This window comes from Somniosus microcephalus, chromosome 32 (assembly GCF_052327205.1).
Source record: "Somniosus microcephalus isolate GS21.2 chromosome 32, FLI_Smic_1.0, whole genome shotgun sequence".
NCBI classification, from domain to species: Eukaryota; Metazoa; Chordata; class Chondrichthyes; order Squaliformes; family Somniosidae; genus Somniosus; species Somniosus microcephalus.
The window spans coordinates 35603120-35616636 of record NC_141018.1 but is presented as its reverse complement, the minus strand read 5'-3'; the positions used below and the strand labels follow the sequence as shown (position 1 = coordinate 35616636).

At 54.9% G+C, this 13517-nt stretch overlaps 1 protein-coding gene across 1 annotated transcript in view; it reads left to right on the top strand.

Moving 5' to 3' along the window:
* LOC147097417 (stereocilin) overlaps positions 1-13517 on the top strand; it is a 74240-nt gene that overhangs the window by 52358 nt on the left and 8365 nt on the right. The window contains exons 21-23 of the mRNA XM_085972027.1: positions 2025-2202; positions 3142-3311; positions 11326-11481. Of these exons, the coding sequence (XP_085828153.1) occupies positions 2025-2202; positions 3142-3311; positions 11326-11481 (504 nt within the window). The remainder of the gene's footprint in view (positions 1-2024; positions 2203-3141; positions 3312-11325; positions 11482-13517) is intronic.

Below are 13517 nucleotides of genomic sequence, written 5' to 3'. Positions count from 1 at the left end.
ACACACCATCCCAACTTGGAAATATATTGGCCGTTCCTTCATCGTCGCTGGGTCAAAATCCTGGAACTCCCTCCCTAACAGCACTGTGGGAGCACCTTCACCACATGGACTGCAACGGTTCAAGAAGGTGGCACACCACCACCTTCTCAGGGGCAACTAGGGATGGGCAATAAATGCCAGCCTTGCCAGCGACGCCCACATCCTGAGAGTGGCTATAACTCTGGCAATGCATCGATTTTAAAATTCTCATCCTTTTCAAAACTCTCCCTGGCCTCGCCCCTCCCTATCTCTGTAACCTCCTCTCGCTCCTCCAATTCTGCCCTCTTGACCATCCCTGATTTTAATCGCTCCACCATTGGTGGCCGTGCTTTCAGCTGCCTGGGCCCTGAGCTCTGGAATTCCCTCCCTAAACCTCTCCGCCTCTCTCCCTTCCTTTAAGACGCTCCTTAAAACCTACCAAGCTGACCTGTCCTAATATCTCTTTATGTGGCTCGGTGTCAAATTTTGTTAGATAATCGCTCCTGTGAAGTGTCTTGGAATATTAGAGGCTCTATATAAATACAAGTTGTGGTTGTTGAGAATTAATTTAAAAGCCACAGTTGGTCACAGTGCGAGTTGTGGTTCCGAGCCTTACAGGTCAGGAACGTTGTCCGATTGATGCTGTGTTCGATCCTCTCGGCAGGGGCAGCAGTGGGGGGGCGGGGCCACAGTTTCACTCCGTGTCCTGATTGCAATCCAACAACTCCTGCTAAAGTGCGCATGGCTCTTCCCTCCGCTTGTACCTCCCGACCCCTGCCCTAATTCCTCTTCTTCCCATTGTGTCAGCCGTGGCTTAATGAGTAGCACTCTGGCCTCTGAGTCAGAAGGTTGTGGGTTCAGGCCCCACTCCAGAGACTCGAGCACAAAAACCTGGGCAGACACTCCCAGTGCAGTACGGAGGGAGCGCCGCACTGTCAGAGGGGCAGTACTGAGGGAGCGCCGCACTGTCGGAGGGGCGGTACTGAGGGAGCGCCGCACTGTCGGAGGGGCAGTACTGAGGGAGCGCCGCACTGTCGGAGGGGCAGTACTGAGGGAGCGCCGCACTGTCGGAGGGGCAGTACTGAGGGAGCGCCGCACTGTCGGAGGGGCAGTACTGAGGGAGCGCCGCACTGTCGGAGGGGCAGTACTGAGGGAGCGCCGCACTGTCGGAGGGGCAGTACTGAGGGAGCGCCGCACTGTCGGAGGGGCAGTACTGAGGGAGCGCCGCACTGTCGGTGGGGCAGTACTGAGGGAGCGCCGCACTGTCGGAGGGGCAGTACTGAGGGAGCGCCGCACTGTCGGAGGGGCAGTACTGAGGGAGCGCCGCACTGTCGGAGGGGCAGTACTGAGGGAGCGCCGCACTGTCGGAGGGGCAGTACTGAGGGAGCGCCGCACTGTCGGAGGGGCAGTACTGAGGGAGCGCCGCACTGTCGGAGGGGCAGTACTGAGGGAGCGCCGCACTGTCGGAGGGGCAGTACTGAGCGAGCGCCGCACTGTCGGAGGGGCAGTACTGAGGGAGCGCTGCACTGTCGGAGGGGCAGTACTGAGGGGGAGTGCTGCACTGTCGGAGGTGCCGTCTTTCAGATGAGACGTTAAACCGATGCCCCGTCTGCTCTCTCAGGTGGATGTAAAAGATCCCATGGCATGATTTCGAAGAAGAGCAGGGGGAGTTCTCCCCGGTGTCCTGGGGCCAATATTTATCCCTCAACCAACATCACTAAAAAACAGATGATCTGGTCATTGTCACATTGCTGTTTGTGGGAGCTTGCTGTGCGCAGATTGGCTGCCGCGTTTCCCACATTACAACAGTGACTACACTTCAAAAAGTACTTCATTGGCTGTGAAGCGCATTGGGATGTCCGGTGACCGTGAAAGGCGCTGGAGAAATGCAAGTCCATTTTTAAACACCCTCTGCTCGGGGAGGTTTCCATAGCAACTGGTTGTGCTTGAAAAGGACTGGAATCTTGTGCGGGTGTCACTGATATTTTTCTCCCCCTTCCCCACAGGAAGTGCTGAGCACAGAGGTGGTGGAGATGATTCTCCGCAGCGAGGGGCGGTGGGAGGTGAGTGAAGTCGGCAGGTTGTGTCGAAGGCAGCAGAGCCGCGGGGCACAGACCATCCTGCTCAGCAAGAGGCAGAGCTTGGCGATGAAATCACTCAAGAGCATCGTGAAAGGACGAAGAGGTCAGCAAACACCTGGTACCCCCCGACCGGGAATCGGCACGCTGTCTGGGATAGAGAAAGGGGGGGAAAAAACCGGCCTGGCCATTTGGTCCGAATTGTTTCCAGTGATTTCTGCAGGAAGTTCCACAAGTGTGGGGTAAAAAAACAGGACTTGGCGCGCTCCGATTCCCCCACGGTGGATGACGTAATAAAACTCACTACACACTTGGTTTGAGTATAAAGCAAGGCTTTAATCAACTTGTTTCAGAACATGGAGGTCTAGTTGTACTTCACTAGTTCCTTGTCTTACAAAATGTCCCTGGAAAGCTGGGCCAACGCCCGAGTATTTATACACCTTGGACGGCGCCACCAGCTGGCCGTCCAGCGTTATTTCATAAGTAGTTTCTTGATGATGAGATTTATAACAGTGGATAAGCCTGCCAACAGTCACTGTCAGGGCTACTGGGAGAAGCTTGGAGACTGAGCTGCACCTTTGGATCGCACCTCCGCACAACACCTCAGACAGTACTTCAGGACAGGAGGGAGAAACAGGATGAAAGTTTGATAAAATAGTTTAAAGTTTTTTTATCCTTCTGGGGATGTGGATGTCGCTGGTAAGGCCAGCATTTATTGCCCATCCCTAGTTGCCCTTGAGAAGGTGGTGGTGAGCCACTTTCTTGAACCGCTGCAGTCCGTGTGGTGAAGGTGCTCCCACAGTGCTGTTAGGGAGGGAGTTCCAGGATTTTGACCCAGCGACGATGAAGGAACGGCCGATATATCTCCAAGCTGGGATGGTGTGTGACTTGGACGGGAACTTGGAGGCGGTGGTGTTCCCATGCGCCTGCTGCCCTTGTCCTTCTAGGTAGTAGAGGTTGTGGGTTTGGGAGGTGCTGTCGAAGAAGCCTTGTTAAATGAATGAAAAACATACACATTATGATATTTTATGTGCTTCCATTGTAGAGGGCACCCCGAACTGCATTGATATCAAAGCAACGTTTCCCGCGGCCTGGAGCAGCAGCCAACTCGCTGGGATGGCGGACAAGGAATTTGCCGACTGTTTAGAAATTCTCACCAGTGACCAGGATCTGTCTGTGGAGCATCTGAAAATCCTGCTCACAAAGGCCAAGCATGTGAGTTAAAAACGCCCGAATGTGCGAGCAGGTTAGGTATCGAGTTATTGAAGGAGGGGAGAGAGTTTCAGAGTGCACGAGGGTTGAAGACTGTGTCACCAAGTGGAGTGTGGAGGTGTGTGCAGTAAATGTGAGCTAAAAGCGCGGGGAATCTAATCAGGGCTGAAGATTGCAGAGCGAGGGTGGGATCAAGCAGTGGAGGGTATGGCAAGTGAAGCACTGCCAATCTTTCCAGCGCCCAGTCACCGATCCTCCCAGAGCCCCGACACCCATCCTCCCAGAGCCCCGACACCCATCCTCCCAGAGCCCCGACACCCATCCTCCCAGAGCCCCGACACCCATCCTCCCAGAGCCCCGACACCCATCCTCCCAGAGCCCCGACACCCATCCTCCCAGAGCCCCGACACCCATCCTCCCAGAGCCCCGACACCCATCCTCCCAGAGCCCCGACACCCATCCTCCCAGAGCCCCGACACCCATCCTCCCAGAGCCCCGACACCCATCCTCCCAGAGCCCCGACACCCATCCTCCCAGAGCCCCGACACCCATCCTCCCAGAGCCCCGACACCCATCCTCCCAGAGCCCCGACACCCATCCTCCCAGAGCCCCGACACCCATCCTCCCAGAGCCCCGACACCCATCCTCCCAGAGCCCCGACACCCATCCTCCCAGAGCCCCGACACCCATCCTCCCAGAGCCCCGACACCCATCCTCCCAGAGCCCCGACACCCATCCTCCCAGAGCCCCGACACCCATCCTCCCAGAGCCCCGACACCCATCCTCCCAGAGCCCCGACACCCATCCTCCCAGAGCCCCGACACCCATCCTCCCAGAGCCCCGACACCCATCCTCCCAGAGCCCCGACACCCATCCTCCCAGAGCCCCGACACCCATCCTCCCAGAGCCCCGACACCCATCCTCCCAGAGCCCCGACACCCATCCTCCCAGAGCCCCGACACCCATCCTCCCAGAGCCCCGACACCCATCCTCCCAGAGCCCCGACACCCATCCTCCCAGAGCCCCGACACCCATCCTCCCAGAGCCCCGACACCCATCCTCCCAGAGCCCCGACACCCATCCTCCCAGAGCCCCGACACCCATCCTCCCAGAGCCCCGACACCCATCCTCCCAGAGCCCCGACACCCATCCTCCCAGAGCCCCGACACCCATCCTCCCAGAGCCCCGACACCCATCCTCCCAGAGCCCCGACACCCATCCTCCCAGAGCCCCGACACCCATCCTCCCAGAGCCCCGACACCCATCCTCCCAGAGCCCCGACACCCATCCTCCCAGAGCCCCGACACCCATCCTCCCAGAGCCCCGACACCCATCCTCCCAGAGCCCCGACACCCATCCTCCCAGAGCCCCGACACCCATCCTCCCAGAGCCCCGACACCCATCCTCCCAGAGCCCCGACACCCATCCTCCCAGAGCCCCGACACCCATCCTCCCAGAGCCCCGACACCCATCCTCCCAGAGCCCCGACACCCATCCTCCCAGAGCCCCGACACCCATCCTCCCAGAGCCCCGACACCCATCCTCCCAGAGCCCCGACACCCATCCTCCCAGAGCCCCGACACCCATCCTCCCAGAGCCCCGACACCCATCCTCCCAGAGCCCCGACACCCATCCTCCCAGAGCCCCGACACCCATCCTCCCAGAGCCCCGACACCCATCCTCCCAGAGCCCCGACACCCATCCTCCCAGAGCCCCGACACCCATCCTCCCAGAGCCCCGACACCCATCCTCCCAGAGCCCCGACACCCATCCTCCCAGAGCCCCGACACCCATCCTCCCAGAGCCCCGACACCCATCCTCCCAGAGCCCCGACACCCATCCTCCCAGAGCCCCGACACCCATCCTCCCAGAGCCCCGACACCCATCCTCCCAGAGCCCCGACACCCATCCTCCCAGAGCCCCGACACCCATCCTCCCAGAGCCCCGACACCCATCCTCCCAGAGCCCCGACACCCATCCTCCCAGAGCCCCGACACCCATCCTCCCAGAGCCCCGACACCCATCCTCCCAGAGCCCCGACACCCATCCTCCCAGAGCCCCGACACCCATCCTCCCAGAGCCCCGACACCCATCCTCCCAGAGCCCCGACACCCATCCTCCCAGAGCCCCGACACCCATCCTCCCAGAGCCCCGACACCCATCCTCCCAGAGCCCCGACACCCATCCTCCCAGAGCCCCGACACCCATCCTCCCAGAGCCCCGACACCCATCCTCCCAGAGCCCCGACACCCATCCTCCCAGAGCCCCGACACCCATCCTCCCAGAGCCCCGACACCCATCCTCCCAGAGCCCCGACACCCATCCTCCCAGAGCCCCGACACCCATCCTCCCAGAGCCCCGACACCCATCCTCCCAGAGCCCCGACACCCATCCTCCCAGAGCCCCGACACCCATCCTCCCAGAGCCCCGACACCCATCCTCCCAGAGCCCCGACACCCATCCTCCCAGAGCCCCGACACCCATCCTCCCAGAGCCCCGACACCCATCCTCCCAGAGCCCCGACACCCATCCTCCCAGAGCCCCGACACCCATCCTCCCAGAGCCCCGACACCCATCCTCCCAGAGCCCCGACACCCATCCTCCCAGAGCCCCGACACCCATCCTCCCAGAGCCCCGACACCCATCCTCCCAGAGCCCCGACACCCATCCTCCCAGAGCCCCGACACCCATCCTCCCAGAGCCCCGACACCCATCCTCCCAGAGCCCCGACACCCATCCTCCCAGAGCCCCGACACCCATCCTCCCAGAGCCCCGACACCCATCCTCCCAGAGCCCCGACACCCATCCTCCCAGAGCCCCGACACCCATCCTCCCAGAGCCCCGACACCCATCCTCCCAGAGCCCCGACACCCATCCTCCCAGAGCCCCGACACCCATCCTCCCAGAGCCCCGACACCCATCCTCCCAGAGCCCCGACACCCATCCTCCCAGAGCCCCGACACCCATCCTCCCAGAGCCCCGACACCCATCCTCCCAGAGCCCCGACACCCATCCTCCCAGAGCCCCGACACCCATCCTCCCAGAGCCCCGTCACCCACCCTCCCAGGGCCCAGTCACCGATCACCCAGGGCCCGTCACCCATCCTCCCAGGGCCCAGTCACCCATCCTCCCAGGGCCCCGACACCCATCCTCCCAGGGCCCCGACACCCATCCTCCCAGGGCCCCGACACCCATCCTCCCAGGGCCCAGTCACCCATCCTCCCAGGGCCCAGTCACCCATCCTCCCAGGGCCCAGTCACCCATCCTCCCAGGGCCCAGTCACCCATCCTCCCAGGGCCCAGTCACCCATCCTCCCAGGGCCCAGTCACCCATCCTCCCAGGGCCCAGTCACCCATCCTCCCAGGGCCCAGTCACCCATCCTCCCAGGGCCCAGTCACCCATCCTCCCAGGGCCCAGTCACCCATCCTCCCAGGGCCCAGTCACCCATCCTCCCAGGGCCCAGTCACCCATCCTCCCAGGGCCCAGTCACCCATCCTCCCAGGGCCCAGTCACCCATCCTCCCAGGGCCCAGTCACCCATCCTCCCAGGGCCCAGTCACCCATCCTCCCAGGGCCCAGTCACCCATCCTCCCAGGGCCCAGTCACCCATCCTCCCAGGGCCCAGTCACCCATCCTCCCAGGGCCCAGTCACCCATCCTCCCAGGGCCCAGTCACCCATCCTCCCAGGGCCCAGTCACCCATCCTCCCAGGGCCCAGTCACCCATCCTCCCAGGGCCCAGTCACCCATCCTCCCAGGGCCCAGTCACCCATCCTCCCAGGGCCCAGTCACCCATCCTCCCAGGGCCCAGTCACCCATCCTCCCAGGGCCCAGTCACCCATCCTCCCAGGGCCCAGTCACCCATCCTCCCAGGGCCCAGTCACCCATCCTCCCAGGGCCCAGTCACCCATCCTCCCAGGGCCCAGTCACCCATCCTCCCAGGGCCCAGTCACCCATCCTCCCAGGGCCCAGACACCCATCCTCCCAGGGCCCAGTCACCCATCCTCCCAGGGCCCAGTCACCCATCCTCCCAGGGCCCAGTCACCCATCCTCCCAGGGCCCCGTCACCCATCCTCCCAGGGCCCAGACACCCATCCTCCCAGAGTCCCGTCACCCATCCTCCCAGGGCCCAGTCACCCATCCTCCCAGAGTCCAGTCACCCATCCTCCCAGGGCCCCGACACCGAACCTCCCGCTGATTCCAGGGCCCAAATAACGGGTCAGTAATCAGTAGGCGATCGATGGAGCTTCCGCGCTGTGGCCGAGTGAGTGAGGTTTCACTGTGCGTGCAGTTTGTCCAATATCTTGAAACCCAAGCACAAATATTGACTTTTCCAAATGACAGGAAGTCCAATTTGATTCAATTAGCCTGCGATCACTGGTGATAAGCTGGCGACAGTGATGCTCTGGAATTCGGGGTATGTTCAGATAGGAGCTGCTGCACAGAAACTGTTCGCTTCCCCTTAAAGGGGAGGTCCTGCTTATGAGACAATTGTTCGGCTATTTCAGCCTCCGTATCGAGGTGTGTTAAAGGGGAGGAAAGGCTGTTTATTCAAAGTGCTCCCCCATTTTATATCTAACGATATATAATCCTAAGATACTGAGTGGTGCTCAGATCATTGCCGTCAACTGGGGCCCAATGGACCTACTGCGCAGCACGAACCCAAAATAGTACCAGTGAAGCAGCGATCAGATAAAAGATAGGCAATGAACAAAGTTACAGTGAGGAAGGCCAGTCCGAGAGCAGCTCCATTGACTGCGGAGGGTGGGGGTGGGGGGGAGCCTTGATTCTGGACCGGCCGGGCAGCTGCCTCGCCTCAGCCAGCCATGCTCGCGGCTGTGGATGCAGAACACAGTGGAAACTATGCTTCAGTTGTACAGAGCTCTGGTTAGACCCCATCTGGAGTCACTGTGTCCAGTCCTGGGCCCCGCACCTCAGGAAATATATACTGGCCTCGGAGGGGGAGCAGCGCAGATTCACCAGAATGATACCCGGGGCTAAAAGGGTTAAATTATGGGGACAGGTTGCACAGACTGGGCTTGTATTCTCTTGAGTTTAGAAGATTAAGGGGTGATCTAATGGAGGTGTTTACGATGATTAAAGGAGTTGATGGGGTCGATAGAAACTATTTCCCCTGGTGGGGGGAGTCCAGAACAAGGGGGCAGAACCTTAAAATTAGAGCTAGGCCGTTCAGGGGTGATGTCAGGAAGCACTTCCTCACACAAAGGGTGGTGGAAATCTGGAACTCTCTCCACCCAAAATGACATAGGATTACCTAGGATACACAGCACAGAAACAGGCCATTCGGCCTAGCCAGTCCATGCCGGTGTTTATGCTCCACTCGAGCCTCCTCCTGTCTTTCCTCATCTAACCTTAAATGCCTCTGTACTATTCGCTTCAATCACTCCCTGTGGTAGCGAGTTCCACATTCTCACCACTCTCTGGGTAAAGAAGTTTCTCCTGAATTCCCTATTGGATTTCTTGGTGACTATCTTATACTGATGGCCTCTAGTTTTGCTCTTCCCCACAAGTGGAAACTCTCTGTATCCACTCTATCAAAACCTTTCATAATTTTAAAGACCTCCCTTAGGTCACCCCTCAGCCTTTTTTCAAGAGAAAGAGACCCAGCCTGTTCATCCTTTCCTGAATGTATACCCTCGCATTTCTGGTGTCATCCTTGTAAATCTTCTCTGCACCCTCTCCAGTGCCTCTATATCCTTTTTATAATATGGCAACCAGAACTGCACGCAGTGCTCCAAGTGTGGTCTAACCAAGGTTCAATACAGGTTTAGCATAACTTCCCCACTTTTCAATTCTATCCCTCTAGAAATAAACCCTAGTGCTTGGTTTGCTTTTTTATGGCCTTGCTAACCTGTGTCGCAACTTTTAGTGATTTGTGTATTTATACTCCTAGATCCCTTTGTTCCTCTACCCCATTTAGATTATTATTTTCCAAGTAATGTGACCTCCCTATTCTTCCTACCAAAATGTAATAGCTCACATTTATCTGTGTTGAATTTCATTTGGCAATTATATGCCCATTCTGCAAGCCTTCTTGTAATTTGTTGCAGTCCTCCTCAGTATTGACTATCCCCCCAATTTGGTGTCGTCCACAAATTTAGAAATTGTGTTTTTGATTCCAAAGTCTAAATCATTAATACAAATTGTGAGCAGCAGTGGTCCCAGCACTGATCCTTGTGGAACACCACTTCCCACCTTCTGCCACTGTGAATAGTTACCCTTTACTCCCACTCTCTGCTTTCTGTCTTGAAGCCAGCCAGCAATCCATTCTGCTACTTGTCCCCTGACTCCGCATTCTCTGACCTTATTCATTAGTCTATTATGTGGTATCTTATTGAAGGCCTTTTGAAAATCTAGATAAATTACATCTACTGCATTACCCTTGTCTACTCTCTCTGTTACCTCTTCAAAAAATTCAATTAGGTTGGTCAAGCAAGACTTTCCCTTTTGAAATCCATGCTGACTATTTATTATATTTTTGGTTTCTAGATGTTCTTTTTTCTCCTTTAGTAGGGATTCCATTATTTTTCCTACTACCGATGTTAAGCTAACTGATCTATAGTCCCCTGGACATGTTCTATATCCCTTCTTAAATATAGGTATGACGTTAGTTATCCAACAGTCCTCTGACACTGCACCTTTTTCTAACGAATTATTAAATATGTGTAGTAATACCTCTGCTATCTCTTCCCTAGATTCTTTTAAATTGCACGGATGTAATCCATCCGGACCAGGGGTTTTATCCTCTTTGAGTTTGGTTAGTTTATTTAGTATAGCTCCTCATTTTAATTTAACTGCAGTTAACTCATTACTAATCTAATCATCCAATGTCATCTGCACCTGTTCAATCTCCCTGGTAAATACTGAAGCAAAGTAATTATTTAATATCTCTGCCATCTCTCTATTGCTGCCTGCGGTATTATCCTCTCCATCCCTTAGAGGCCCTATTCCCATCCCGACCTTCCTTTTTTTTATTTATGTGTCTATAAAATATTTTACTATTTTGTTTTATGTTCCTTAATAATTTAATTTCATAGTTCCTCTTTGCCTTCCTAATTGTTTTTTTTTTACTTCTCTCCTAATCCCTTCATATTCTCCCTTATCATGCTGTCCCCTGCAGTCTATGTATTTAATGTATGCCTCTTTCCATACCCTCAATTGTTCCCTTATGGCTTTATTCATCCACGGTGTCTCATTAGTGTTTAGCTTGTTCTTGTTTATTAATGGAATATATTTTTTCTGGACTTTGTTGAACACTATTTTAAATGTTTCCCATTGCTGTTCTACATCGTTATTTGCCAATCCATTTTATTCTCCCAAGTTCTATTCTCAGCCCCTCAAAATCAGCTTTTCTCCAATCTATTACCCTGGTCTTCGTCATACTTATGTCCTTCTCAATTATTATCTTAAAGCATATTATATTATGATCACTATTGCCTAGTTGTTCCCCTACTTTTACTTCTCTTATCTGCTCCGGTTCATTCCCCATTACTAGATCCAATGGTGAATCCTCCCTTGTTGGGCTTTTTACATATTGGGTTAGAAAGGAGTCCTGTACACATTGTAGGAACTCCATTCCCTTATCCCCTTTACCTACCTCTTCTGTCCAATTAATATCTGGGTAGTTGAAATCCCCCAGCTGTTGAGGCTGGGGTATTAATGACTATGGATCCAATTCTGGTAGATAGAATTAAGATACAGATCAGCCCTGATCTAATTGCATGGCGGAGCAGGCTTAAGGGGCTAAATGCTCTACTCCTGTTCCTGTGTAACACACAGTTCTGGACCCAAGTCAGTTCTAGGATTTTGACCCAGCGACGATGAAGGAACGGCCGATATATTTCCAAGTCAGGATGGTGTGTGACTGGGAGGGGATGTTAGAGGTGGTGGTGTTCCCATGCGCCTGCTACCCATGTTCTTGTAGGTGGTGGAGGTCGCGGGTTTGGGAGGTGCTGCCGAAGAATTCTAATGCTAAACTGCCTCCATTCTCTGTTCCCAGTTGTACGGCTCTGTAAAATCTATGAAACCATGGCAGGTCCTGCAACTGGACCGAGCGGCCACCCAGCTTAGTGACCGAGATCTTCAGGACCTCGATCTCTCGCACCTGGGGATTCTTTCATTTCTGGGGGAACTGGACGAATGGAATAGAAAACAGGTAAACAGGCCTTCTCTTCCCACCACCTCCCCCCCTCTCTAATTGTCCCCCAGCTTTTTTCCTCTCCTTGCTCCTGAAGGTGTCAGTCAGCTGTTTGGCCATGGAGGGCATCAATTCCAAGCCTGATCCTGTCTGCACCCTCAGACGCTAGGGTTCGCTTTCCAGCTGGGAGTCCCCAGACTGCGATCAGAAGCGGAAACCTTAGCTAATTTATGTCTTCTTCTGCCCTGGCGCACTGAGGGTATTTTGCATCTGATCATTGCCCTGGGCAAAATCTGCTGAGTCATCAAAGATTGGGAATTGAACCGGAGATCTAACAGTCTCCCTGACTCAGCAACACACAGTGTACCCACTGAGTCGTAGGAGGAGGAAACTGTGAGCACTGCGGTGATCCACTGGTAAAGTCTAACTATTACTGCACTGTCGGAGGTGCCATCTTTCAGATGAGACGTTAAACCGAGGCCCCGTCTGCTCTCTCAGGTGGATGTAAAAGATCCCACGGCCACTATTTCGAAGAAGAGGAGCAGGGGGAGTTCTCCCCGGTGTCCTGGCCAATATTTATCCCTCAACCAACATCACTAAAAAACATATGATCTGGTCATTATCACATTGTTGTTTGTGGGAGCTTGCTGTGCGCGAACTGGCGGCCGCGTTTCCTACATTACAACAGTGACTCCACTTCAAAAAGTGCTTCATTGGCTGTAATGCGCTTTGGGACGTCCTGAGGTTGTGAAAGGCGCTTTATAAATTTCTTTTTGAGGTTATTTTCTCCTTTTAAAGTCCCATGCTTCGAGGAGACTGGCCAGTGGGACTATATCCATCACCCTGGCTCAATGGATAGCACTCTCGTCTTTGAGTCCGAAGGTTATGGGTTGCAGCCTTAATCCGGGACTTGAGAACATAATTGAGGCAGTTCTCTGAGGGAGTGCTGCATTGCCAGAGGTGCCGTCGTTAGGATGAGATGTTAAACCAAGACCCTGTCTGTCTGGTCAAGTGGGCGTTAAAGATCCCACTGTGGTATTCAAGTAGGGCGTACTCCCAGTGTTCTGGCCAATGTTCCCCCCTCAAACCAACACCGCCAATAATAGATTCATTGACCGTTCATCTCACCGTTGATTGTGGGACCTTGCTGTGTGCAAAATGGCTGCTGCGATCGCCTGCATAACAGATGCTAAATTTCAAAAGCTAATTAATAGTATTTGAAATGCTTAGAGACATTTGTGAGAGAGGCGATAAGCTGCTGTTTAGATACAAATGTTGGCCCAGGGCCCGGAGAAGGGATTGGACGAGATCCAGTCATTCACAGGACTCCTGTTGTCTTCCAGTAATTGAAAGAAAGACAGACTTACATTTCTATAGCGCCTTTCACGACCACCAGACGTCTCAAAGCGCTTTACAGCCAATGAAGTACTTTGTGAAGTGTGGTCACTGTTGTAATGTGGGAAATGCGGCAGCCAAATTGCGCACAGCAAGCTCCCACAAACAACAATGTGATAATGACCAGATAATCTGTTTTTAGTGATGTTGGTTGAGGGATAAATATTGGCCCAGGACACCGGGGAGAACTCCCCTGCTCTTCTTCAAAATAGTGGCCGTGGGATCTTTTACATCCACCTGAGAGGACAGACGGGGCCTCGGTTTAACGTCTCATCTGAAAGACAGCACCCTCTGACAGTGCGGTACTCCCTCAGTACTGCCCCTCTGACAGTGCGGTACTCCCTCAGTACTGCTCCTCTGACAGTGCGGTACTCCCTCAGTACTGCTCCTCTGACAGTGCGGTACTCCCTCAGCACTGCACTGGGAGTGTCAGCCTGGATTTTGTGTTCGAGTCTCTGGAGTGGGGCTTGAACCCACAGCCTTCTGACTCAGAGGTGAGAGGGCTGCCCACAGAGCCACGGCTGACACTCAATACTGTGTAGGCCGTGAAGCAACTGGAGCCTATTTCAGGTGAGGTTGTTGCTGAAGGGGATTTTACTGGCGTAGGAACACTTGGTGGTGACAAGGTGATTCGAACCAGAAACTCTTTGGCCTAGAAA